The sequence below is a fragment of the Caretta caretta genome, chromosome 9 (assembly GCF_965140235.1).
Source record: "Caretta caretta isolate rCarCar2 chromosome 9, rCarCar1.hap1, whole genome shotgun sequence".
In the NCBI taxonomy this organism is placed as follows: Eukaryota; Metazoa; Chordata; order Testudines; family Cheloniidae; genus Caretta; species Caretta caretta.
The window spans coordinates 25,530,778-25,553,503 of NC_134214.1; the positions used below are offsets into that span (position 1 = coordinate 25,530,778).

The 22,726-nt window shown below is 44.3% G+C and overlaps 1 protein-coding gene across 2 annotated transcripts; it reads right to left on the reverse strand.

Annotated features, from left to right (window-relative positions):
- Nucleotides 1-16,176: 16,176 nt before the first annotated feature.
- On the reverse strand, nt 16,177-21,620 carry LOC142073171 (uncharacterized). Of its 2 annotated transcripts, none has more exons than XR_012669872.1 (2): nt 18,171-20,213; nt 16,177-17,409 (listed from the first exon to the last, which is right to left on the reverse strand). XR_012669872.1 is itself a non-coding variant. In XM_075132175.1 (2 exons), exons 1-2 carry the CDS (start codon nt 21,133-21,135, stop codon nt 17,038-17,040), a joined length of 1,095 nt encoding a protein of 364 aa, XP_074988276.1. In that variant the 5' UTR covers nt 21,136-21,620; the 3' UTR covers nt 16,177-17,037. The 2 variants fall into 2 exon arrangements, 1 of the variants encoding a protein (XP_074988276.1); XM_075132175.1 differs by lacking the exon at nt 18,171-20,213 and adding an exon at nt 20,413-21,620.
- Between the last annotated feature and the right edge of the window lie 1,106 nt (nt 21,621-22,726).

Here is a 22,726-nt window from a genome sequence, read left to right on the forward strand (position 1 = left end):
AATTCCTTCCCAACCCTAAATATGGCACTCAGTTAGACCCTGAGCATGTGGGCAAGTACCAGGGAATGAACTCTGTCGTAACTCAGAGCCCTCCCCCATCTAGTGCCCCACCTCTGGCCATTGAGGATATTTGTGACTAGTAGTCACAGATCACCTACATACCATTGTTGGCAGTCTCGTCATACCATCCCCTCCATAAACTTCTCAAGCTCAGTCCTGAAGCCAGTTATGTTTTATTGCCCCCATTGCTCCCGTTGGAAGGTTGTCCCAGATTAGTCTCAATCCACATGCTGCCTACTCAAAACTCCAAGTTGCTTGGTACCTAGCAGGGAAGCTGCTGGGCCCTTGTCATGATCCAGCTACTGGTGCTGCCACTACTGTGGAGTAGGGCTGCTGAGTATTTTCCAATAGTTTTTTAAGGATATTTTTAAGGAAAATAATTGTTGCTTTTTTAAAAAAAGCAATGTTTAATCACACCCTCAGATCAACTAGTACACAATGCAGAAAACTTTTGACAAAGCCCAGCAGACATCCATCACATACACACTGTTCCAAGAGGAAGGTGTCCCTCTTCAGAAGGGTGCCCCAGGGCAGTTTGTGTGCAGTGAACCTGCAAGGTCTTCCCACTAGTTTTAACTTCTTGAAATAACTGTAAGACTAAGTAAGGCCTTAGGCTAACTCTCTATTGTCTCTAGCACACGGTCTCTGAATTTAGCAGGCAGTTTGCCTGCATTTATTAGGTTCTTGTTTTCCTCCATTAAAGGAACATGCCACTGTTTCCATATTCCATTGAAAAATACTATGAATTCTGGTATTTTTCCATGGAAGATGGAAACAGTGGCATGTTCCATCCAGTTTCATTGAAGGGCAAATCCTGCTCTCACTGAAGACATTGAGTGTATTGTTATCACTTTTAATAGATATGAGCTTCAGTGAAAGGTTTATGGTCTAGATAGGCAGAATGGGTGGACACATAGGGCAAGTACTAGGAACGGTAAATTGTTCAGTATCTCTTTGTGAGCTGCTGGGGATGGATGTTTGCCAATTTGCATAAGGCAGCCCAAACTCAGTGACCCAATGTCCCCTTCTGCCACTTTAGTCTGCAGGCCTTGAACTTTGAAGATCTTGAGCACAGGCCTCAAAGTCTGTTCAAATGGCTTCCCCAAATATCTTTAAAACTTTTTGGGCTGATGTCTGACTCCAGTATATTATGGACTGAGTCTTGTAGTCTTTATTCAGGCACTGAAGTCAAGATTAGAGTCAGTGCTTACTTTACCTGAGTAAGAATCAAATGAATCAAAGGTAGCATGGCCTGAAGACTTGGGCCCAGGACTGGGCATCTAGAAACTTGGGTTTTATTTCCATCTTGGTCACTGCCCTGCTGTGTGACCTTGGACAAGTCACTTCACCCAATCATGACTCAGTTTCCTCCTCCATCCTTCCTCTGTCTTGTGTATTTAGATTGTAAACAGGGAGCATCTGTTGCTATGTGTGTACGGTGCCCATCACAAAGGGCTTGTAGGTGTTACTGTTATATAAATAACTATTGTAATATTGAGAACTACAGAACTTGCCCCAAGACTATGTGAAAACAGACCTCTGAATACTCACTGACCTTTAGATATCTGAGAGTTTATATTAACAAGTATTCAGCTAAATGGGATTGGACTATGCTTCTAAGGCAAAAAACCAAACAAACCCACACAGCCATGTGTGTATTATACAATGGAGGGCCATACTCATATTCTTAGTCCATTCAACCCCTTTGACAAAAGATTTTAAATTAGCTATTTTATGTAAAATAACAAGAAAAGGGTGGGGAGAGAGAGAACACAGAATATTATAGTGGCAAACACATTGGAAATGAAAGCAAATAACTGGTTCTATAGGCAAATAAAAGCTTTGTATTTGTCAGGACACGTGGAGGTTTGCACAGTATCGTCTCAAGAATGGGTAACACTCTTACAGGGTAATGCTGACTCATCAATGTTTCTTTAATTATCAACAGCATCAGGTTTTCCAGAGTTAATGTATCACATACGCTGCAGCAACAAGCAGTGGCAGCTGGGGAATATTTTCCTTTTCAGTATTTGGCCAGCAAGCAGCTGTTGCAAACAGTGAAGGTGAAATTATGCTGGTGCTTTTTATGAGCAAAAAAGTAAGTGCTAAATTAGTAGGATACATTATTTGCAATGATGAATCCGACCAGCTACCAGTCCCATTCCAGAAAAACTGTCCACATGGCTGGATCCTTCTGTCCACAAGGAGTCCCAGCCAAGTCAATGGGACTACTTGTGAGCCAAAGGGTCTGTTCATGTGGATCACTATGCAAAATCAAGACCATAGTTATTACTATTCCATCCTCAGTTTGGAATTTCTTGAACCTTTTCACATGTTGGATACTGAGAACGTAATATTTTGGCTCCAAATATGTAAGCTGGAGACTAGACGCCAGTTTAAATATTTTACACGGTGCTTTTATGACTATTATTGCTCATCATTAAAGCACTATCCCATCAGCTGCAGACCTATTCCCCCCAGATCCTTTTCAGTGAGACATTTAATGTACTCAATTTTCTATGCATCGGTTTAATACAATATTTTTATTAATAAACCTAATAAATCCTAGGGAGATCTCAGCAAACTTGTGTTCAGTACATGTCCAATGTTTAGAAGAGTATCCATAGTATCAAGCTGTTAAGGAACATAATTATGCTGCCCAGCAATACCTAATTCAATTGTGACTTGCCAGACCTTCCTTCAGAATGTCTATGTAGTCATTTTATTTACAATAGGCAGCTTGTTGCCCAATTAAACTGTAGGGCCTTTGTTTGATGCACCTTTTTAGTTTTCTAGTAGGAAATTTTACACTAAGAGGAAGAACTTTGCTAAAAAAGAGTCTTTCACTGCATGCCTTACAGCACACCTGAGATGCCTGTTTGTCAAATCATGCCTTGTCATTTGTTATTGTGACATAAATCACGAGTTTCAGGAGAATCACAGGTGAGCTTTGGGCTACCCTTTGTACACTCTTGTGATACAATCAGTCTCTTTACCTTTCCAGGTTCAGAGATCTATCAGCCTACTTACGAGCATTGCAATCCATGGGGAAGTCAAGGAGGCTAACTGAGCACTGCATTACTCTAGCTTTAAGCTGGTGGGGAGTTGCACCTATCTAATAAAAATGTTCAAAAATAGCTCACCACAGAAAATGTACAGAGCTGCCCACAGTTTGCACTGGAGGGCCTAATTCTGATCTCACACCCACACAAATCAGGAAAAACTCCACAGAAGTCAGAATCAGACCAAAACATTTAAAACAGACCAAGAAGACTGTTTTAGGCCTAATTCAGTGTTTTCCTTTACTTTCTGTTGCCAAAGACTTTAATTGCTGGTATTCCAGCCTGACTTCTGATGCCGTAAGGACTGGCCATTGAAAGCCATTTCTAGAATAGCAAAACTAGCCTTGCTCTCAACAGGCCAGCAGCTCCACTCCTGTTCTATTTTGCTCATATTTCAGGGTGACCAAAATAGCCGCACTCAAGACACAGCACTGAAGAGTCTTGTTGGTTTTCTTGAATCAGTGCCTAAAATTACAAACATTACCTTTTTAATGATGCCCACTATCATAATGCATAATGCCTTTCATCTAGGTATAATCAATTTATTCTCCTGTTTAAATGTGCATATATTTATAAATAACATTTCTTCTGTATTAAAATAGACGTAATAAGTTTATTAAACCCCCCCCACCCCACCATTATAATGGTGCGTATATATAACTCTCTGAGTAAGCTTTAAATCATCATAGAAGGACTTTAAGGAGTAAAGTACAAAAACAGCTCACTACAAGGATCTGATACAAGTCAGAACCCATTACAGACACATGCAACCGCCTAAAGAGCGTTAGCTGACAAAGACATGAAATATGTTTCCATTAATATAATTGCACTTCCATTTTAGCACTGAGGTTTCAATCTAGGCTACAGTGAAAATCTTCTCAAAGGACCTGGTCCTGCAAGGTGCTGAGCAGGTGGATTTCAGTGGGAGATTAGGGTGCTCAACACTTTGCAGGAGGAGCACAACACTTCACCAGATCAGGCCCTAACAGAGCGAAGAGTGGTTTCAAAAAGCAGAACAAACCTGCGTTTCTGGAAAAGACCCTGAGGGCTGACAACTAAGTGGTAATTGTGGTGTGTCTTTGCAAGCATTTGTCAGGAGTGTTAGTCCCACACTTGCTAAGAAGGCTTTTTATTTTTTCTTTTAACATTGCTAATTGATATAAATCCAGGATTCCTGAGCCCAGGCAATATCCTGGGGGGAAACCCTGTAAGGGAAGTGCTGGCTAACAATTAGGGAGTGCTCTTTGCAAAAGTGTTTTTTAAGAGACTCCACTGCTGCAAAACCTCAGCAAGGAGGAGGTAAATAGGAGAAGAAAATTCAGCTAGGTAAAATTTGACGCTTAATCACTAACTTTCTCCACAAAGCAGGGAGTGTTGTTTAGTGATTATAATGGTCAAATGAGAGTGGTGGGTCCTCGTCCTATTGCTGCTGTGTGACTTCGCTCATTCCACCTCTGTTCTTTAGTCCACCCATTGGTGAAATATGTATATTACTGTCCACCTTGCAGCCACGCTGAGTGGCTGAAATTTGCCAAGGGCCTTGAGCTATGTGAAGTAAAGTAAAGTAGGGAGAACAACAATCCATCACCCTTTCACTGCAGCCAGCTGTGCAGTAAGCTCCAGCACAGAAAGAGAGAGAAGTTGCCTTGTGAAGGCTGGGAATGTTTCCCTGGAAGTTTGAGTTCATCAAACCCAACTTGAAACTGAAGGGGCTGCTTTATAGTCACCCCCTTGCAAGCCAAATGGCTCTTCGCCAGCAGCATCATTCATGAGAAAAGCATTGAGGGCTCACACAGCTCTAGCAGCAATAAGAAAATGAAGTTACTAACATTAGCTTACGGGCATCAGGGATGTGGGAAGCTGAGGCTCCTGCCTACAGTGCCAAATGGTCTGGTTTCACTGTTCCTCGCCCTGCCAACCCCAACCCTTGCTTTATCTTGTGATAAACTTCTCTTGTGGGCTCTCTGAGGCGAGGTGTGTTTTCTTACGCTGGTTTGTACAGCCCTGAGCCCAATGGGGCTCTGATCCTTGACTGGGACCCCCAGAGGTTACTGTAGTAGTAGTAGTAAGTAATAATAATAATAAGTACAAATATAATCCTAACCAGAAATTAGAGCATCAGTAGAGTCAAACAATTATGAGCGAGAACCTTTTTCATCAAAAAGGCCCTTGTTCAAAAATGAAATATTTCACATAAAATAGTCTGTCCCTTTGAGCATTTTTAGTTCCCAATTTTTTTGACAAAAATTTTACACATAAAGTTTAGCCAGTAAATTTTTACTCATTTCAAAATAGATCCAGGAATAAATATTTGATTAAAAATCCACAGAAAATTGAAAAATCAGACCAATTATAATATGCATAATGCAATTAATGTGTATACATTAATTATAATTATTTTATTAATGTATTAGAATGTACAATAATTAATTTATTTTATTAATGTATAATGCACAATAATTAATGTATTATAATAATATTTCAACACTCTGATGAAAAATGTTTTGTTTTCCCCCAAACTCTCTAAATCAGTGAGTAAAAAGTTGTGTAAAGTATATTCGACTGCCCAGAAAAAGAACACAAGGTGAGAGCATATAAAATATTGTTTGAAATCTAATAACACTCTGGTCATAAATGTCACTGAAATGTTTATAAAAACTCTGTAGGTGAAATTATGGTTATTCTCTGATATAATGTCCTGGAGACTGTAAACAGACAAAGGTGACAAAACAGGTTTCTTCTATATAAAGGGGAAAGAAAATATAGTGGCAGGTGCCCTGTCCAGGAAAGAGGGCTCTAACCTGCTGCCTCCAGGTCAGCCAGTGGCTAACCTTCCTACAGCTTTGTAAACAAGGAGGTGTGACCCTAACAGCATCCCACTGCCAGAGGGCAAGGGGCTCACTGGTACCAGTGGTTCCAGCTAGCCTAACCACTTCAGTGTGCCCCAGCTCACTGGGGTTATAATCTGTATCTAAAAAGTACCATGCAAGACATCATTGTAAAACTAAGAACTCACTGATCATTAATATTCTTGCATGCTGTATGCACAGGGTGTGTACAAAAAGTTCTGAATATGCCCTAGAATTATATTCTTAAAATATGATGTGGCTTTGTGTCTTTAGAGGAACAAACAAACTTGTTATTCCTCTGAACTGTCCAGGAGAGGGCTGGACCTTTCAGGGCAGACAGTCTTGGAGAAATTTGGGACTTAGGAGTGTTTTGGGGTCACCTTGCTGGTTGTAACTAAGGCTGGTGGAAGCCAGAGTGGGGCTAGACGGGCTGTTGGGGTCAGGGTGTAACCTGCATGCTTGTAGGCTGGCTGTGAACATCTGAGGCAGGGAGTAGCAAAGTATTTGAGGCATTCAGTCTTACTGGGCAGGCAGTGGCATGACCCCTCACTGGTCTGGATTGCCCCTGTAGCCTGTGACACCTATATAATAGAGAGAGAGAGAGAGAGAGAGAGAGAGTGTGAACGCACTAAAGAACATAGGAATATAGACATCAACACCACACGGGACCATACCCAATGGTCCATCTAGTCCAGTATTCTGCCTCCAGCCGTGGCCAGAACCAGATGCTTCAGAGGAAGCAGTGATCAAGACGTTTATAAGGCCAGTATAGCCTAACTAATGCTGTCTGTCTTGCTGCAGAGGTGTGCTATGAGGTATAGCTGATTTCTTCCTGTGTGATTGAATTTCCCAATTTCGCAGTTCAGCTTCTTGTGAGAGGCTAGACAGCCACCAGGTTGAAATGTCAGAGCAGAGCAGCTGAGGAATAGAGCACCGCCTGGAGAGCAAGCCTCAGACTATCAAATCTTAGGTTAATGGTTTGTCCCATTTGGGTTTAAATTAATTATATTTTAACTCAGCCAAAGGTTCTGGGAATAAAGATATAACATAGTTCAGAGGGTTTGAGAGGGTTTTTTTTAGGGGGGGAGGGTGGTTTGGGTTTTTTTGTAACAGTGTAGAAAGGGTTAAAATATATCTAATAAATTCAAACCAAAGAGAACAAGCTGTAATTTAATATATGTCAGACAGGCTATAAAGAAAAAAAAACTGTTCCAAACCCACTACATTTTAGTGTTCTATCCACATGTCTGTCTAGCCTTTGTCAGGAAACTAAACTGGGTTAGGATTTTATTATTGATACTCTTTACAACCTGGATGGACTGACTTTATTGGGCTTTGAGGTTTTTATTACTTATATTTATATTTCCATTGGGGCACTGAACTTCCTATTTGAAAAGTTATGAGAGAAGAAATTTGAGTGTATTTCCACTGTGAAAGAGCTCCTGTAATTATACCAGTGAGTGCTGAGAATTGGATATTGGACTGGCGGATGACCCAAGGAAATATGACACTGGTGGAAGTACACACACAGCTAAATGCTTCAGTATATCCAGCCTTTTGGACGCTTCTAACAGACCCTCTGAAAAGGCTTTAGGATTTGACACCCCTCGCCCCTCCGTACTTCTTGTTATTCTAATCTTAGGAATCCTTGTTATATAGCTTTTTCTGTGTGTGGGGATTATCTTGATACAATAATGATCTGGCTAGTGTGTAGGTATGCCACTTCCCTCTACTGGATGCAATTGGAAGCGCTCAACTGTGGAAAATAGACCTTATTCTGCTAATAAATTAAATTGCATTTCTTTCATTTCAGTTAGCAGGGCCCTGTGCTTTTGCAGCTGGAAGAGCTGTAATAATTCAGATGTTTCTTTGAGGAGCTCAATAGAGCTACATCGATAGATAGGGTCTGATTCTTCCCTCAGCTACCCTGTTGTAAAACAGGAGCCACCCAAGTTACGTAATGGAGTTACACCAGTAAGTGAGAAGAGAATCAAGCTAATACAATTCTAACTCTGCTGGTGCTGTGCAGGTCAAAGCAGCCATGGGGTGCTGTGAAGCATAATGACAATGGCGAAGTCCCTAAGAGTATGTCTACACTGCAATTAAAAACCAGCGGCTGGCCCATGCCAACAGACTTGGGCTCGTGGGGCTCAGGCTAAGGGGCTGTTTCATTGTGGTATAGACGTCTGAGCTCAGGCTACAGACCTGAGTTCTGGGACCCTCCCCCCGCACAGGGGGCTTCACCTGGAAAATACTGAAGCCCAAACATCTGCACCACAAGGAAAGAGCCCCTTAGGCTGAGCCCCGTGAGCCTGAATCAGCTGGCATGGGCCAGTCCTGGCTTCTTAACTGCAGTATACACGTATCCCAAGTGGCCTTGGATTTGTTACTAGGTATTTTTGGTGAAGGGCCTAATGCAGTGAAAATACCCTCAGAACTCTAATATGTAGGTGGAGTGATTTGGCTATATTTCTCCCAAGCTCCCTCAGACAAACCACCATGAAACCACTGAAAACAATTTGCTCTTCTTGAACTAGACATTCTTTGCCCAGAATATGTAAAGTGTCTGCAGTGAAGCTGGGAAGGGAGTTACATTTTATACGATGGCAGAATGGGTTGTATTGGAAGCCAAGTGCAGCTATGGTGTAGTGTTTATCTAATTTGGGGCTTGACCTTGCAGGGGAGAGAAGAGAGCAAGAAACCTGGATAGATATGCTCCCTGGCATACCCTGCATCCTGGCCAGTCACAGCTCAGGACATTTCCCCCCTCCCTTTTCCCAGTGGGATGCACGCTAAAGGAGGGCAGTGAAGGCAGGGCTATGGGTTGGGAGAAGAACTGCACTCCCTGAGGGGATTGTAGGAGCAAGCACACTGTGCATTGGGGAGCTCAAAAAGGATTTTCTGGGGCAGAATATCTTCCTCAGGCTCCTCCATGGGGTGATGCACCTCCCTTTGGACTGTGGGCAGTTTACACAACTTCACCTGTACTTTTAGCTAAATCATACAAAGCCAAAACAAGGAGAAGAATGGATTTCTATTCCAGATGTAAAGCTATGATTAAACAGATTTTTAATCATGCTGGTTAATTTTATTGTGTTCATGTGATTTATGTTACTTTATTTCTTTTTTAATTTATCAGTGGAAACTCATTTACTATGGATAAGATATTAATCTTAATGCCAGACAAACTACCACTGCATTACTCATTGGCTTGTGTTGATTTTGTAATTAATTGCTGGGTCTTTAGGTGTACTGTGTCTAGTTATGCTAATAAACAACATTGAGTGGTTTTCTTTGCTAGTAATTTGCTGCTCACTAAAGAAACAATGCCATATGCTGAAGAACCTAGGATCTGATTGAGAATCTGTGTCAGGATGGCAATTACTCTAACCTTATTCTCACACAGGACGTCATATCATCCTTAATATGAATGTTTTCCAGGTGCTGGAAGTGTGCATTGTCAATAATTATAGCATGTTGCTATTCTAATTAAACTCATTATGGTAAACATATGGTAACAGCTTAACGCTTTTGTCAAGGTTCCTTCCCCACTCTGACCTCTAGGGTACAGATGTGGGGACCTGCATGAAAAACCCCCTAAGCTTATTTTTACCAACCTAGGTTAAAACTTCCCCAAGGTACAAACTATTTTACCTTTTGTCCCTGGACTTTATTGCTGCCACCACCAAGCATCTAACAAATATAACTGAGAAAGAGCCCACTTGGAAACGTCTTCCCCCCCCCACCAATATCCTCCCAAGCCCTACACCCCCTTTCCTGGGGAAGGCTTGATAAAAATCCTCACCAATTTGCATAGGTGAACACAGACCCAAACCCTTGGATCTTAAGAACAGTGAAAAAGCAATCGGGTTCTTAGAAGAAGAATTTTAATTGAAGAAAAAGTAAAAGAATCACCTCTGTAAAATCAGAATGGTAAATACCTTACAGGGTAATCAGATTCAAAACATAGAGAATCCCTCTAGGCAAAACCTTAAGTTAGAAAAAGACACAAAAACAGGAATATACATTCCATTCAGCACAACTTATTTTATCAGCCATTTAAACAAAATAGACTCTAATGCAAAGTCTTATATAAGTGCAGATGTCTTATGAATGTTAATACATTATTTGGTGATGTGCTGACAGAAGGATAAGCTCCTTAAATTGAAGTATTTGGAAGCAGGGTAGTCTCAGGTCATAACACAGATCTGGGAGTGAGGCACTCCTGAGTTTTATACCTGAGTACAATTTACAGCTCCGTGCTTCAGTTTCCCAAGCTGGTGGTAGTACTGAATTACCTATCTCGCCAGGCTGTTGTGGAGAATGATTAGTCAATGTTTGTACAATGCTTTAAAGACAAAGTGCTATTTGAATGGCAGTGCTAATTATTTAGAATGAAAGAGATAATTTCAAAAAAAGGTTTGCCCTATGCTAGAATATTCATAGATAATCATTTTAGCATCTCAGCAAGGTGAAGATATGATTACTGATCATCCACCTGTTCTCATTTATGACATTTTAAAATAACATAAATTAAGAACGGCCATACGGAGTCAGACCAAAGGTCCAGCTAGCCCAGAATCCAGTCTTCTGACAGTGACCAGTGCCAGGTGCCCCAGAGGGAATGAACAGAGCAGGTAATCATCAAATGATCCATCCTGTGTCACCCATTCCCAGCTTCACCTAAAAATAAACAGGAAACCAGCTCCACCATAAAAATACCTCAAAGGAACTAAAAGGTAGGTCCATTAATAGGCACCTGACCAGTACAATCTTGGCCCCCTTGTTAGCTTTGATTTTGCAATATTTTCATGGTGAAATAGTCACTAAAGCCTTGATCCTACAAACGGATCTACCTGAGTATCTCTATAGTTAGGTATACAGGCAGAAGGGTTCACATGAGTGGGTCACTTTGCAGAATCTAGGTCCAGTTCACCATGTGGGGATATGATGCTGCTCATGGCCTCCTATTTGACTGCAATTAGTGGCTCTGTAGCCACAATAGGCAGAACATTCCATTCCTGAGCCCTGCCAGCACGTACCAAACACAGAGCATAAGTCCTTTTATGGAGAGAGAGACAAAGCAGGCTGCTCCCTAAAACAAAGACAACTCACCCCACTTCACTGTAAGCTAGCGGTGTGCAAAACTGGTTCAGATGGTACTCAGATCTGCAAGCAGAACAAGGACATTTCTTTCAGTTATAGTGATAGCTTGTCATTTTTAACACAGTGTCTGATATACCACATTGCCCAGAATGAATACTGGGGGTTAATAATAATTTTGTATCAGCAAGGGTTATAGTGGAAATTTTTTTACAACTTGAGTGCAAATTCCTTCAGTGCTGCCTAATTATTAGTGTGTAACATAGCAGAAATGAGCATGGTAAATGGCAATTCTAATTTCTAAGCCAAGATATGTGAATATAATGACTTTATTGACAGTGAACTGATTAAAAATAGTGGAGTTTAAATCATATCCAGGAAGCAATAAATCACACACAAAAATGTGTGAAAGGGAAATCTAAAATGTTTTCCCATGGGGAAATGTTTGTCATAAAGTGATATATTCTCTTTCCTCTGTTCTGGCAGCATCCAGAGACATTTTAAAGGTAGCAGTGTTTCTAATATTTGATTCCTCTTCCATTCTTTGAGGGACAACTATTTTGGTCCATATTTGATTATTAATTATTGAGCATTAACTGTGTGAATAGAATTATAGATCCATAGGATTAGAAGAGACCACAAGGGTCAGCTAGTCCAACCCTCTGCCAAGATGCAGGATTTGTTGTGTAAACTATCCAAGACAGATGGCTACCTAGCTCCTTTTGAAAACCTCCAGCAAAGGAGCTTCCACAACCTCCCAAGGCAGTCTGTTCCATTGTCCTACTGTTCTTACAGTTAGGAAACTTTTCCTGAGATTTAATCTAAATCTGCTATGTTGTAGTTTGAACCCATTGTCTCTTGTCCTGTCCTCTGTGGCAAAATAGAACAATTTTTCTCCTTCTTTTTTATGGAAGCCTTTAAAGTATTTGAAGACTACTATCATGTCCCCCCCTAAATCTTCTCTTTCCCAAACTAAACATACCCAGTTCCTTCAACCTTTGTTCATATGGCTTGCATTCCATCCCTTTGATCATCTTTGTTGCCCACCTCTGGATCGTTTCCAGTTTCTCTACATCCTTTCTACATAGTGGTGACCAAAATTGGACACAGTGCCCCAGCTGAGGCCTAACCAGTGCCAGGTAGAGCGGTACTATCACCTCCCGAGAATTTCATGCTTTGCCTCTGTTGATGCAACCCAAAATTGCATTATTATAATTTTTTGTAACAGCATCGCATTGTTGACTCATGTTGAGGTTGTGATCAACCACACCTCCCAGATCCTTCTCAGCAGTGCTGCTGCCAAGTCAGTTATCCCCCATTCTGTATTTGTGCATTTGGTTTTTCATCCCTAAGTGTAGCACTTTACAATTGTCTTTGTTGAATTTCATTTTGTTGTCTATAGCCCAGTTCCCCAATTTATGAAGATCCCTTTGAATTTTAGTTCTACCCTCCCAAGCATTACACACAAACACCCAGCTTTGGGTCATCTGCCAATTTGATCAGTGTGCTCTCTAGTCCAACATCCAGGTCATTAATAAAGATGTTAAATAACACCAGACCCAGAACAGATCTCTGTGGAAACCCACTTGAGACTTCCTTCCAATCTGACATCATTCCATTAATATCTACTCTTTGTTTGCAGTTGTTTAACCAATTATATAATCATTTAATGGTAGTTCTACTGAGCCCACATTTCTCCAGCTTACTTATGAGAACGTCATGTGGGCTTGTGTCATGTGGGCCTTACTGAAGTCCAGGTATTTTGTGTCCACTGCCTTCTCCCCATCCACCAAACCAGTTACTTTGTCAAAGAAGGAAATCCAGCTGGTGTGGCATGATTTGTTCTCAGTAAATCCATGCTGGCTGCTAGTGATCACCCCTTCGTCCTCCAGGTATTTTCAAATTGAATGTTTTATACATTACTCTAATAGCTTTCCAGGTATCGCAGGGAAGCTGACTGGCTCCTCCTTTTCTCTCTTTTAAAAGATGGGCACTATATGCTGTGGAAAACACATAACAACATAATACCTAGTTCTTATATAGCTCTTTTCATCAGTAGATCTCAAAGTGCTTTACAAAAAAGGTAAGACTCGTTATTTCCACTTTACAGATGGGGAAACTGAAGCACAGAGAGGTCAAATGACTTGTCCCAGGTCACCTTGCTACAGAACCAGGAACAGAAGTCTGGTCTTCTATGCCCCAGGAGATATCCACTAGGCCAGTGTTTCCCAAAGTTGGGATGCCGCTTGTTCAGGGAAAGCCCCTGACGGGCCCGGCCGGTTTGTTGACCTGCCGCATCTGCAGGTTTGGCTGATCGCGGCTCCCACTGGCAGCGGTTCGCTGCTCCAGGCCAATGGGGGCTGCGGGAAGCAGCAGCCAGTATGTCCCTCGGCCCCTGCCACTTCCCACAGCCCCCATTGGCCGGGCACAGTGAACCGCGGCCAGTGGGAGCCGCAATTGGCCGAACCTGCGGACCCGGCAGGTCAACAAACCGGCCGGGCCCGTCAGGGGCTTTCCCTGAACAAGCGGCGTCCCAAGTTTGGGAAACACTGTTCTAGGCCATATTGCCTCCCCTTCAGACAAAGAAAGTCCCTGCTTGAAGGAACTCACAATCTATAATATACAACTTGATTTAGTATTTTTGTGAAGGTGACCTTAACTTTCATTTTGGCAGTAAAAGCCTTTCTGGGTCTCTCTGATACATGCAGAGTATGAGACGAATAGATGTAGGCTTGGCAGAACTCATTTTTAATATTTGCATAATTTTGACGGATAACTATCGATGTTTATTTTTAAGCATTTTTTAGATTTTCATATGTTTAAATTTGTATAGTTGCGTGCCATTATGGGAGGGTCAGACATTTATTTATTGACAGCAGATTCAAAAAGTAAAATTTTTATAAACTGTTAAAACACAAATTGTCAATATCACATGTCCAAATGTACAAAGTAAGTAGCCTTAAATCAACAAACCATAGCTTTTTTTAACTATTCATTCACTAGTCCATTGGTAGCCAGCCTAATTCAAAAGTCTAAATCACTGGATTTTGACTCTAATAAAGTCTCAAGCAGCATCTTACTTTGCCTATCTGTAAATTTTGAATATTATCAATGGAAATACTTGTTATTGGTTTGTAGGTGTTCAGTGAAATTGACGTTTACCGACATTTAGAGATAAAAAATCGAATTCTTCCAAGCCTAAATACTTGGCACTAACTATGGAAATGGTAGGGTCTTTCCTTGGTTTCCCTGCACTTTACGCTGTCTCTTTTCTTTTTAACAGTAACTTTCTTAGAGCCCCAAGATTGTTCTGGGCAGCTGCAGAGGTTAGAAGAAAAAGTATGATGTTTAATGCTGTTAAAATAAAATACATTTAAAAAAAGACTATTGACCCTTTATTAAAATAGATTTATAAGGCCAAATTCACAGATGATGTGCAAGTGACTGATGGATAAGTGAGTGTAAAAGAGTCTAAGCTGATGTTATTTAAACTCTGCAGTGAGCAAAATGGAATATAAGAAGGCTTAAGTTGAAGCACCAGGATGCTGACTTCGGCCATCTTGAACCCTTCTATCGATTGCTTTGCATAATAGACTCCTTTATTCTGGCACTTCTGCATGCAAGTTAAACCAATTTAGACACACAGTTACCTACGTGTAACATCACTTGTTTATGTTAGAGGCTTTTTGGTGACTTTCACTACAGTATCTAAGATAGGGGTGAGCAAACTTTTTGGCCCGAGGGCCACATCTAGATGGGGAAATTGCATGCAGGGCCATGAATGTAGGGCTGGGGCAGGGGGTTGGGGTGCAGGAGGGAGTGTGGGGTGTGGGAGGGGGTACGGTGTGCAGGAAGGGGCTCAGGGCAAGGGGTTGAGGCAGAGGAAGGGTGCGGGGTGAACGAGGGGGCTCAGGGAAGGGGATTGGGGTGCAGGAGGGGGTGCACAGTGTGGGAGGGGGCTCAGGGCAGGGGTGCAGGGAGGGGTGTGGAGTGCAGCAGGGGGCTCAAGGCAGGGGGTTGGGGTGCAGGAGGAGTGTGGGGTGTGGCAGGGATTGGAGTACAGGCAGGGAGCTCAGGGCAGGGAGTTGGGGTGCGGGGTGCAGGAAGGGTTTGGGGGGCGGGCTCCGGCCTGGCACCACTTACCTGGAGCAGCTCCAGGGAGGCAGCAGTGCGCACCGGAGCCAGGGCAGGCTCCAAGTTCCCGGCCAATGGGAGCTTTGTGGGAGGTACCCACAGGCAAGAGCAGCAAGCGGAGCCCTCTACCCCGCCTCCCCCAAGGGCCACAGGGACGTGGTGCCGGCCGCTTCCCAGAGTGGGTGTGGGGCCCGCGGCACCACATGGGTGGCAATCCCACGGGCTGGATACAAAGCCCTGAGGGGCCAGATCCGACTCGTGGACTGTAGTTTGCCGACCCCTGATCTAAGAGCTACACACATCACATCCATATTTATCCCACTGGGTCATATATAGGGCTCTTAGTGGAACTGTCACAAATGACATCAAAACAAGACTGTGCTTCCTGCATTAGGCTCAGAGAGGCCAGTTAAAAATATTGTAAAATATTTTTAAAACAGATCTCTACTTCTCATTTTAATCAGGGTGAAAAATGTTGCTTGACTTGTGAGCTACCAGCTGGCTGGCTTGGAGCTCTTTGCCTTGAATTGCATCTAAAGAAAGCAAGCTTACAGCAAACACTTACTAAAGAAAGACCATTTATAGAGCCAGCATATGTATTGTGTATCTGTCTGCTGAGCAACATCAGTGTTTTATATTGTGTGAGACATGAGACATTATATTGTGTGAGACATTTTGGTACTGACCTTCAGTATGTATTGTCTCAGTTAATACATCATCTACTTGAAAGTACACTATGTCTCAGTTGTCTAAGTGTATCTAGCATATGGACAACGTAATAAACCTATGCTCACAGTATTGGTCTTTAATTAGGTAAACAGGATAAATGGTGGTGTGATGTGGAAACAGCCTGATTAGGTACAGCACCCTCATAATATAGGACTTTGTGGCGGTTCAGTGATGAGACAGAACACAGCTTTTTGCAAGCAAGCAGGCTGGTCAGCTGAGATGGGCGTTCTGCCCCCTTGCCTTCCACCTTCTCCTTTTATTATATTTCTCCCCCTAAGCATTACACACTGCTACACAAAGGAATGTATGACGTTAATTCATATACTTAGTTACCATCCCCTATCTACTACAATCCTGGTTCTCAGGCCTTGAGCCCTGGCTAAGAAAACCTCCCACAGTTGCTGTCCAAACAATCAAGTTCTCATGGTTCATGTCTAGCCCTTGTCCTTGGATAGAGCAATGTGTGCATTGCTTCTACGAAACAGTCAGGGTGTGCCCCGCCTGCTTCCAGGTGGAATAGCTAAACATTAACCCTTCATCTCCCCGTTTTTTATTTATTGATATTTGGCCATCTCATGGTAGCCGTCAATTTGTTTTGTCATGCTATTTAACTCCCAGACAGACAAGGACATAACCTGGGGAGCTTTCCAGGGCAAAATTTTACAAAATCTTAACAAGGAAAGAATACATTGTACACAGCAGCAGCAAAAAAATAAGCCCAATGATTACAAACACAAAATAACCAAAAGCTCAACATCTGCAATATAATCATCTAAAAGGGGTAAACTTCTTTTACTACAATTGTCACCAGCAAAAGGCAATATAAATATCATTCTACTAAGACAGCAAAGGGTGCCATCACTTACATTTGCAGGAATATAATTAAAGGTGCGTGAACCGCAAGTAAAAACCCATCCTGATGGTAGGATGATATGGCCATAATTATATGAAACATTAACAGCATGGGAACAATTTAAAAGAGGTTGAGAAATTTTTCGACAGCCTAAGGGCACCTTTATACTAGTACAATTAACTACACGCGCACAGGTAACATTTGCTATTGAAGCCAATCTTTCCCATATGTTATATGTCATTCGGGCTTATAACGGGGAAGGCGCTTCCGAGCCAACCCCTACAGGAAATAGCAGGCGCAAAAGGCACACAATCATCACAGAATTAACAGTGATTTGGGCGAGAATCGCCACAAACAAAGTCTCAGGAGTCTCTGGCTGTTGATCTGCTGCCAGTCTTCGCTGAGCCGCGGCGACCAATGCTTTTACTGCTCCCCATGTCACGGGCTGGCTTGGGACGCTACGCCTCCTCCGTTTCCGTCCCGTCGTTGTCGACTCGGGGGGCAACGCGGTCTCCTCCAAGGTCAGCTGAAACTCCGGTATGGGATTCGACAGTCCCTGGTGCCATGCCATGTTGTTTAAGTGCCGGTCGCACACACCGAGCTGGAACCCACAACGGTCCTGCAGGGAGAGACACAGCAGCATATCCCCGACCCCAAGTGATTAGAGGTACTGGGCCCAGCCACTGTGGATCGGGCAGCTGACAGTAATAGACACGTGGTCTTTCCAGTACCTCAGATTTGTGAAAATGCCGATCCGCGGGGGTCTGCTGATCTGCATTCAGTGTTAAATTATTTAAAGTAAACAAGAGGATATGCATTTGTTGTTAAATGTCTCCTAAGGTTCGGAGACACAGCTCCCCTTGTTTTAATTGTTTATCTAGCAAGATTTTGAGTGTGCGATTGGCACGTTCAACAATGGCTTGGCCCGTGAAATTATAAGGGATTCCGTGTGTAAGACGGACGTCCCAGCGGGCACAAAAGGTGGAGAGGGCTGCAGAGCAGTAGGCTGGGGCATATCTATTTTAATTTGGCAGGGGCGACCCATAACAAAAAGCAGGCCAGCAAATGGTGAATAACTTTGTTAGTGGCTTCCCCACGTTGTGGGGAAGCCCAAAAAAAACTTAAATAAATATCAACGGAAACATGTAAAAACAAATAGGGGCGGAATTGTGGCACATGAGTGACATCCATTTGCCACAGCTGATTTGCTCGGGGGTTAACGGCATAAGAAAAAGTAGGAGCAGCAGCAGCACAGTGGGGGCAGGAACGAACAATGGAACGTGCATGATCAGCAGGAATGTGAAACTGCCGGGCCAAAACAGAGGCAGACTGATGAAAAAAGGCCTGGCTTTCAATGGGGTCAGAAAAAAGGGAATTTACCTGACCACGCAACGCGTGACCGGCGCGTGCATTGCCCTCAGTGAGTGGCCCAGGCAGAGGGGTATGACTGCAAATATGAGCAACAAAATAAGGGAAATGACAAGTGGCAAAAAGGTGCTGCAAAAACAAAAACAGGCGAAGGAGGTCTGCATCCACCTGAGGGGTAATGAGGGCAAGGGGTAAATGATCAATTACCTAATAAACATAATAGGTATCCACAATTAAATTAAAGGGACAATCAGCAAAAGGTTGAAAGGCCAAAATAACAACAGCTAATTCTGAGGGCAAAGGGGGATGGTAAAAAAAACAATCTTTTAAATCTAACACACAAAGTTGATCGGTTTGAGGAATTAAATTTGGATTTGGCAAGCCAAATTGCAAGGGGCCCATAGGTTGGATGCGTTTATTTATTTCCCTTAAATCATGTAACAGTCGCCAAGCACCCGATTTTTTCTTAATAACAAACACCGGGGTGTTCCAGGGACTAGTGGAGCTCTCCAGTCGCTGTGCTTGCAAATGCTGCTGCACAAGCGAATGAAGTGCTTTTAGCTTTTTTAGAGGGAGGGGCCACTGATCAATCCATACGGGCTCTAAGGATTGCCATACCAAGGGTAAGGCGGAGGGCACGGTGGGTGAGGGAGGGTTTTGGGCCATCAGATGTTAATATCGAGGGTGGTGTCTAACTTTGTAAGTAAATCACGGCCCCAAATATTGAGGTGGACAGGGAGCACAAAAGGGCGGATAGTAGCAAGGGTACGGCCTCCCGGTTTAGAGACCGTGACCCAAGACAAACTTTGGCGCCCGGGTTTACTACCCCCGATCCCCCACAATTCTTTAGAAGGAACCGTAGGCCAATTAACCGGCCACTCCAGATCACGAATCACCGTAACGTCAGCTCCAGTGTCCACCAGCCCTGTAAAAGGAACATCATCTAAGAGAAGTGTTAACTGAGGCTTCGAGGGGCGGACTGACATTGTCAGAGCAACAAGTGGAGAAGACGCGCTGTGAGACGGCGAGTGAGACAACGTCGATCCAAAGCCGCCTCCGCCCCGAGTTCGATCCTCGGCAGCTGGCACCTGATAGGGGACTAAAATCAATTGTGCAATTGACCGTCCACGCGGGAGCGACTGTGGAAGATGAGTCCACACCTGAACCTTAATAATGCCAGTGTAATCAGCATCAATGACCCCTGGAATGACAAAAAAGCCCTGTTTCCCAGCATGTGAGCGAGGGAGAACAAGACCTACAAAGCCGGCAGGGAGAGGTCCCGTCACCTGTGTAGGTATGGCACAGACCTCCCCTGGCAGCCGAAAGTCAGTGTCCTCCTGCATGATCAAATCAAGCCCTGCACTTCCAGCAGTCGCCGCCCTCATAGAGTCTACGGATTCCAAGGCAGAGGAGCGATTGCCTGAGTAGGAAACACCCCCGTTTGGCCCTGGGTTCGGGGGGGACCCGTCGCACGGTTTCCCGACCCGCTACGACACTGATTAGCCCAGTGATAACCTTTCCCACACTTGGGGCACTTCTTTGAGGGTCGGGCTGGTGCCTTAGATGAGCGGCACTCCCGCTGAAAATGACCCTCCTTACCACAGCGGTAACAACGCTTCCCCTCTTTCCCAGTTTTTCTGAGGGCGGCAGCCAGAACTCCAGCCTTGTGGGCTTGTGTGCCAATGTTCTGGCACGCCCGCAGCATGTCTGAGAGCTCTAAAATACCAGAGGCTTGTGCTGCCTGGAGAGCACGGCGGCAATCCTCGTTTGCATTTTCAACTGCCAATTTTAACAGGAGCTCGTGAGCTGCCTCAGTGTTATCCACCTGCCGGAGGATAGCCTCATGCAATCTGTTGGTAAAATCCAAAAAGGACTCTGAGGCACCCTGACGGATACTGACAAAGCTTTTGGTAGGCTTGCCTGAATCCGGGACCTTCTTGAAAGCATGCTGGGCACAGGTGGAAATAATGGGGAAGACAGCCTGAGGGAGTTGAGACTGCATCTCAATAGTAGCAAACGGGCCCTCCCCTGCCAATTGCTCATAAATGATACCGTGCGCTGCATGTACCTGAGCTTGGCGTTCTGCCATCTGCCGATACTCACTAAGCCAAATAACATACTGACTAGGTGACAACATCATGCGCAGCAGCGTTTTCCAATCCTCAGGGATTAGGGAGTACCCAGTACCTATCCCTTCAATGAGACCACGCACAAAGGTGCTAGTCAGGCCAAACTCACGAATTGCTTTCCTCACCTCTCTAACCACCGAGTATGACAAAGTGGTCCAGGTGCCCACGGGGTTGCCCTGGTCATCATTCTGCCAGGTCACCGGGCAAACTGAGACCAGATCAGCCAGCTCCTCCGCTGTAAGATCTGATCGAGCTTTCGCTGCGTGAACCATTTGTTGCACCAGCGAAAGCTTCTGAGCAGATGCAGATGACCCTCCGGGCCCCACGGGGGGAGGGTGATCACACACCGGCTCCGGTGGGGAAGGCCAGGGAGGCGGTGGTAATAGAGGCACTGGGGGTGAAGCAGGGGGAGGGATGGCTGCAGGAGCGAACGGGGGCGGCGGGATCGGCAGCCCCTCTGTTGGTGCTGGAGAGGGCCTTTCCGAGGCGACACGCTGTGTCGCATCGCCAGGAGGGGGGATGGCTGCAGGAGCAGACGGGCGTGGTGAGATCACCAGCCTCGCGAGGGAGGGCCTGTCGGAGGCGACACGCTGTACCACATCGCGGCAGAGGTGCCAGGCATGTAAAGCCTGCACGGGGGCCCGAGGCTCTTTGTGCAATGTCTGGCCCAATCGCTCCCAGTCTGCTAGCTTAAGGCTTCCGGCTTCAGGATACCACGGGCACTTGGCACGCACCTCCTGTAGCAGGAGAGTAAGTGCTCGAGCCGGGCAGTCATGCTGAGCCTTACGCAGCAAATACTGCAGCTCATTGCGGTGTTGCACTTGCAAAGCAGAGAGGGAGCTTCCCATACTTACCACAATGAAAAATACTCACCGGGATCCGCGAAGCGGATGAGTGACGCGTCTGAAACCCTTGCCGGGCGAGGTGAGTGCTGAGGGCCCCACGTTGGGCGCCAGTTGTGGCGGTTCAGTGATGAGACAGAACACAGCTTTTTGCAAGCAGCAGGCTGGTCAGCTGAGATGGGCGTTCTGCCCCTTCGCCTTCCACCTTCTCCTTTTATTATATTTCTCCCCCTAAGCATTACACCCTGCTACACAAAGGAATGTATGACGTTAATTCATATACTTAGTTACCATCCCCTATCTACTACAATCCTGGTTCTCAGGCCTTGAGCCCAGGCTAAGAAAACCTCCCACAGTTGCTGTCCAAACAATCAAGTTCTCATGGTTCATGTCTAGCCCTTGTCCTTGGATAGAGCAATGTGTGCATTGCTTCTACGAAACAGTCAGGGTGTGCCCCGCCTGCTTCCAGGTGGAATAGCTAAACATTAACCCTTCAGGACTTAATTTTGCAAGGTTCTCAAGCATGTGAATAATTTTAAGCATTTGCGTAGTCTCTCTGAAGTCAGCGGGATTACTTATGTGTTTAAAATTACTCACATGCTTACGTACCTTGCTGAACTGTAGCCTTAATAAGTAAGCAGTATTTCAGTTATATGGGCCATAAGTACTAAGGGCCTGATCCTGCAAATCTTTACTGATTTGAGTAGTTCTTATTCACAATAGTAGGTTTATTGGAGCCAAACAGATTAATGAGCCAATGTAAAGATTGCTCACATAAGTATAGGATGCAAAATTAGGCCGCAAAAGAAGACGACATTCTTTTTTCTTTTTAAGTTGCAAATTGCGAAGAATGGATTTTGTGACAAGCTGATCAATGTCACCTAATTCATCCAACTGGACCAGCTGAAAAATAAATATTCCGTAGCAGATACCAAGGACTGAACTAGTCCCAGTTACAAACATTCACAGAAAAAATCTCACGAGCCTATTGTAATGTAATGTTAGTTTCTATGATCCGGGTAACAGGATGGCCTGCCCCTTTAAGAGCCAGGAAGCTTGGGACAAGCTAGCTCTGTTCAGTCAGCCCTGCTGTGCCATAATTAGCTGCCTCACAGACTAAGAGGCTGAACTAATGGGTTCAGGTAACACCCTGAAACACCTGGGTCTCATAAAAGGGCAGAGAAAAGTCAGTTTGAGGAGGAATCACATGGAGCAAGTTAGGTTCTGACTGAAGGCCCTGAAAGGGTATCTGAGATTGTGAGGATGTTATCAGGAAGGAGGCTGCGAAGGGGGCTCGATCTCAGAGCCAGAGAGATTTAGAGGTAACCTAGCAGGAGCTAGAAGCAGATGCTAGAGGGTGGGCTGAAGAAGAGCGCAAGCAAGTAGAAAAACCTTTTATTTGTATGACCTTCTGGTGGATTTCTCTTACCCTAGGAAGAGTCTGGACTAGGCAAGGCTTAGCTGAAGGGCTGTGTTGCGGGTGAAAAGAAGCCATTGCAGGGCCACATCGGTGATCTGCAGAGGGCACTAGAGACAAAGATCCTTGCAGTGCTCTGCCCTGACGGCAGGGGGTGCTGAGGCAGTGAGTGGAACTGTT

What these genes read in the sequence shown, in the direction of transcription:
- LOC142073171 (XM_075132175.1), bottom strand. Translation starts at nt 21,135, where the DNA reads ATGGGAAGCTCCCTCTCTGCTTTGCAAGTGCAACACCGCAATGAGCTG. An exon ending in CATACTCGGTGGTTAGAGAG is followed by an intron (nt 17,410 to 20,412) that starts GTGAGGAAAGCA and finishes CTCTCCCTGCAG; the next exon opens with GACCGTTGTGGGTTCCAGCT.